This window comes from Pristis pectinata, unplaced genomic scaffold (assembly GCF_009764475.1).
Source record: "Pristis pectinata isolate sPriPec2 unplaced genomic scaffold, sPriPec2.1.pri scaffold_182_arrow_ctg1, whole genome shotgun sequence".
In the NCBI taxonomy this organism is placed as follows: domain Eukaryota; kingdom Metazoa; phylum Chordata; class Chondrichthyes; order Rhinopristiformes; family Pristidae; genus Pristis; species Pristis pectinata.
The window spans coordinates 40001-44500 of NW_026262514.1; the positions used below are offsets into that span (position 1 = coordinate 40001).

The window sequence follows — 4500 nt, forward strand, 5'->3', positions numbered from 1 at the left end:
TGTGGGACCCGTCCCCCAGTGAGGGTCAGTGTGTGTGTGTGTGTGGGACCCGTCCCCCAGTGAGTGTCAGTGTGTGTGTGAAACGTCCCCTAGTGAGGGTCAGTGTGTGTGCGTGTGTGTGGGGGGGGGGGCGGGCGGGGGACCCGTCCCCCAGTGAGGGTCTGTGTGTGTGTGTGTGTGTGTGTGTGTGCGTGTGTGTGTGTGGGACCTGTCCCCCAGTGAGGGTCAGTGTGTGTGTGTGTGGGACCCGTCCCCCAGTGTTGGTCAGTGTGTGTGTGTGTGGGACCCGTCCCCCAGTGAGGCTCAGTGTGTGTGTGGGACCTGTCCTTACCTTGCCTGTGAATGGATTGTTGACCAGTATGTCGGCCAGGAGGTGGATGGCGTTCTTGCAGACGTTAACTGCCTTGTCACACAGCCTTCCCGTGGCCAGCGTCACTACAGCATGGAACCGCTTCAGTGGCAGTGCCTGAGCAGCGGGGCAACAAAAAATCAGGCGTTGGGAATGGTTCGGCGGTTCCCTGTGCTCCTGTCTGATCCCGGCCTCGTGTGTCCCAGTTCCCCAGATCCCTCAGCCTTTCGAACAGATCATCCATTCTCCACTCTGAGCTGGAGGGGGTTACAGGTATACGGTTCCCCCAGCTCCCCGAAAGTGGGTCCGCAGAGAGACGGGGAGGGGGCGGTGAAGAGGGTGCAAGGCACGCTGGCTTCCCTCGGATGGGGTGCGCACTGAGTACAGGACTCGGGACGTCCCATCACAGCTGTACCAGACGTCAGCGAGACCGCATTGGGAGTGCTGCGTGCGGTTCTGGTCTCCCCCCAGAAGGGGAGGGGATGGGGGGCAGGAAAGATTCCCGGGGACGTTATAAGGAGAGGCCGGGATCCTCCAGAAGGTTTGTGAAACCACAAGGGGGGGAGTCGATGAGGTGGACGGTCACCGTCTCTCACCCCCCAGGGTCGGAGCACTAAAACTAGAGGGCACGGGTTTGAGGTGTGGTGGAGGGGGGGAGGGGGCAAAGATTTAAAGGGCCAGGTCTCCCCCACGCAGAAGGAGGTGGGGAGACGGAACGAGCTGCCAGAGGAAGTGGAGGGAAGTGTGGAGGGACGGAGGGACCTCGGGTGTATAAGGGTAGGAGAGATCGGGCAGGTTGGGACTTTATCCCTTGGAGCATGGGGGGGGGGGGGGTGGTGACCTTATAGAGGTGTATCAACCCAGGAGGGGCGTCGATAGGGTGAATGCGCACAGTCTCCCCCCCTCCCCAGGGTTGGGGAATCAAGAACCAGAGGGCACAGGGTTAAGGTGAGAGGGGGGAGAGATTTAACAGGGAACTTCTTCACCCAGAGGGTGGTCCGTACGTGGAACGAGCTGCCAGAGGGAGTGGGTGAGGCAGGGACGTTAACAACACTCGGGACAGCTCCGCGGATGGGAAAGGTTCAGAGGGACAGGGGCCAAACGCGGGGAGATGGGACCGGCTGGGGATGGGGGGGGGGGGTGGATCCGGGCTGGATTTTCCGGGATTCTCGCCGACTCTCCCCGTTTACAAAACGGTCCCTCCTTCAGTTCCTCTCAACGTTCCCTCCTCCCCTCCCCACTCCTCCCTGCCTCCTCCCCTGTCCACACCCCTCCCCTCGCCCTCGGTCCTGCCTCCTCTCCTTCCCGCTCCCTCCTCGCCTCGGGGACCTCCGCTGCCCCTCCCTCTGCCCCCACCCCTCACTGCCCTACCCTGCACCCGCCCCTCCTCTCATGGAAGTGTTCCACCCCCGCCCCAAACTCCCCTCTGCCCCCCTCCACCCTCACCCTCCTTCTCCACCCCCCTCCCTCCTCACCTCCTGCGCCCCCACACCCCTCCCTACCCACACCGCCCCCACCTCACCCTCCCCTGGGACCGTGCCCCCTCCCTCTACACTGACCTCACCTCCCCCTTCCCCACGCACCTCCCCCCACTCCCTCCGCTCAGTCCCTCTTCACTCCACCCCCATCCTCCCCCTCCCCACCTCACTTTAGCACCTCAGCCTCCCTCACCTTGCCCTCTCCATTCTCTCCCACATAACCCTCCGCCTCCCCTCCAGCCCCCCCACCCTCCCCTCTGCCTCCAGCCCCCCTCACCCCGTCCCCTCCGCCTCCAGCCCCCCTCACTCCCTCCCTCCTCCTCCAGCCTCCCTCCCTTCCCCTCACCCCCTCCCTCCTCCTCCAGCCTCTCTCCCCCCTCAGCCCCCTCCCTTCCAGCCCCCTCACCTCCAGCCCCCATCCCTTCCTCCCTCCTCCCCCCACCCACCCCTCGCTCACCTTGCCCTGCACCACCAGGCCCAGCAGCTGCAGGGTCCGGCTGCGCACCAGGGCGTGGGTGTCGTGCAGGTGGTGCTGCAGGGTGTCCAGGAAGCTGTCCCTCAGGGCCCGGGACCCCTGCTCCAGCTGTGGCCCGTTCAGCACCTGCGTCAACATCTGGGCCACGCAGGACAGCACCGCGTTCCGCAGGAGGTGGCTCTGTCGGGGAGGAGAGAGAGTCGGTCAGAGAGAGAGAGGGAGAGAGAGAAAGGGAGAGAGAGAGAGAGGGAGAGAGAGAGAGGGAGAGAGGGAGAGAGAGAGAGGGGGAGAGAGAGAGAGGGGGGAGAGAGAGAGAGGGGGAGAGAGAGAGAGGGGGAGAGAGAGAGGGGGAGAGAGAGAGAGGGAGGGAGAGAGAGGGAGGGAGGGAGAGGGAGGGAGGGAGGGAGAGGGAGGGAGAGAGAGGGGGGAGAGAGGGAGAGAGAGGGGGAGGGAGAGAGAGAGAGAGAGGGAGAGAGAGAGAGGGAGAGAGAGGGAGAGGGGGAGAGAGAGAGAGGGGGAGAGAGAGAGAGGGGGAGAGAGAGAGAGGGGGAGAGAGAGAGAGGGGGAGAGAGAGAGAGGGGGAGAGAGAGAGAGGGGGAGAGAGAGAGAGGGGGAGAGAGAGAGAGGGGGAGAGAGAGAGAGGGGGAGAGAGAGAGGGAGAGAGAGAGAGGGAGAGAGAGAGGGAGAGAGAGAGAGAGAGAGAGAGGGAGAGAGAGGGAGAGAGAGGGATAGAGAGGGAGAGAGAGAGGTAGGGGGGGAGAGGGGAAGTGGTCGAGGGAGGGCGAGGGGGGGTGAGGGGAAGGGGGCGGGAGAGGGCGAGGGCAAGGAGGAAGGGGCGAGGGAAGGAAGGGGAAGGCGGCGAGGGGGGAAGGCAGAGAGGAGGGAGGGGGAAGGCAGAGAGGAGGGAGGGGCAAGGGAAGGAGGGGGGAAGTGGGCAAGGGAGGGCGAGGGAGGGAGGGGGGAAGGGGCGAGGAGGGAGAGGGGAAGGAGGCGAGGGAGGGCGGGAGGAAGGGGGCGAGGGAAGGCGGGAGAATGCGGTGACGTGGGGGCGAGGGGGTGCGGTGAGGGAGGGGAGACGAGGCGAGGCGGTACATGGGCCCAGATGACAAGCAAACAGACGGGGGAGCCGCACTCCCTCCCCACCCCACACACCTACCTCCCTGTTGAGCAGGTCCAGCACCAGACTGACGTTGGGGATCATCACCGCAGGGATGACCTCGGACAGCTCCGCCAGGAACGTCCCGAAGGATCGCACGCCCAGGGTCTCCCGATTACCGTCGACACCGGCACACTGTCCGATCTCCCTGTGGGTGGAGGGGATCCAGAGGGAGACAACATCAGACTCAGCTCACCTGGGGTCTGTTAATATAAACCCCCCCGAACCCCTGGATCAGATCCCAGCCTGTGACCCACCCCCGGGGACCTGTTATTCTATATATAAACCCCCCGAACCCCTGGATCAGACCCCAGCCTGTAACCCACTCCCGGGGACCTGTTATTCTATATATAAACCCCCCCCGATCCCCTGGATCAGATCCCAGCCTGTAACCCACTCCCGGGGACCTGTTATTCTATATATAAACCCCCTGAACCCCTGGATCAGATCCCAGCCTGTAACCCACTCCCGGGGACCTGTTATTTTATATATAAACCCCCCAAACCCCTGGATTGGATCCCAGCCTGTAACCCACTCCCGGGGACCTGTTATTCTATATATAAACCCCCCAAACCCCTGGATCAGATCCCAGCCTGTAACCCACTCCCGGGGACCTGTTATTCTACATATAAACCCCCCGAGCCCCTAGATCAGATCCCAGCCTGTAATCCATCCTGGGGGTTTGTTATTCTATATATAACCCCCCGAACCCCTGGATCAGATCCCAGCCTGTAACCTACTCCCGGGGACCTGTTATTCTATATATAAACCCCCCGAACCCCTGGATCAGGTCCCAGCCTGTAACCCACGCCCGGGGACCTGTGATCCGACAGTATCAAGCCGTCACCTCATTATCTCCCCCACGATGGTCTTGAGGCCGTACTCTGTGGTCCAAACACTGACGATCTGCACGAGGACCGGCGCAGCGTGCTCGAAGTGTTGGAGCAGCTGGATCACGTTCAGGGTGGCTCCTGGGGGCGGGTAGGGAGACAGGTGGACGATGAGAGGGCTGTCTGCTCCGCCGCTCCCCGAACCCCACACC

The 4500-nt window shown here is 63.2% G+C and overlaps 1 protein-coding gene across 1 annotated transcript in view; it reads right to left on the minus strand.

Moving 5' to 3' along the window:
* ncapd2 (non-SMC condensin I complex, subunit D2) overlaps positions 1–4429 on the minus strand; it is a gene marked incomplete at its 5' end in the record, with an annotated part of 39084 nt that extends 34655 nt beyond the window's left edge. The window contains 4 exons of the mRNA XM_052009884.1: positions 332–466; positions 2285–2482; positions 3459–3606; positions 4306–4429. Of these exons, the coding sequence (XP_051865844.1) occupies positions 332–466; positions 2285–2482; positions 3459–3606; positions 4306–4429 (605 nt within the window). The remainder of the gene's footprint in view (positions 1–331; positions 467–2284; positions 2483–3458; positions 3607–4305) is intronic.
* Between the last annotated feature and the right edge of the window lie 71 nt (positions 4430–4500).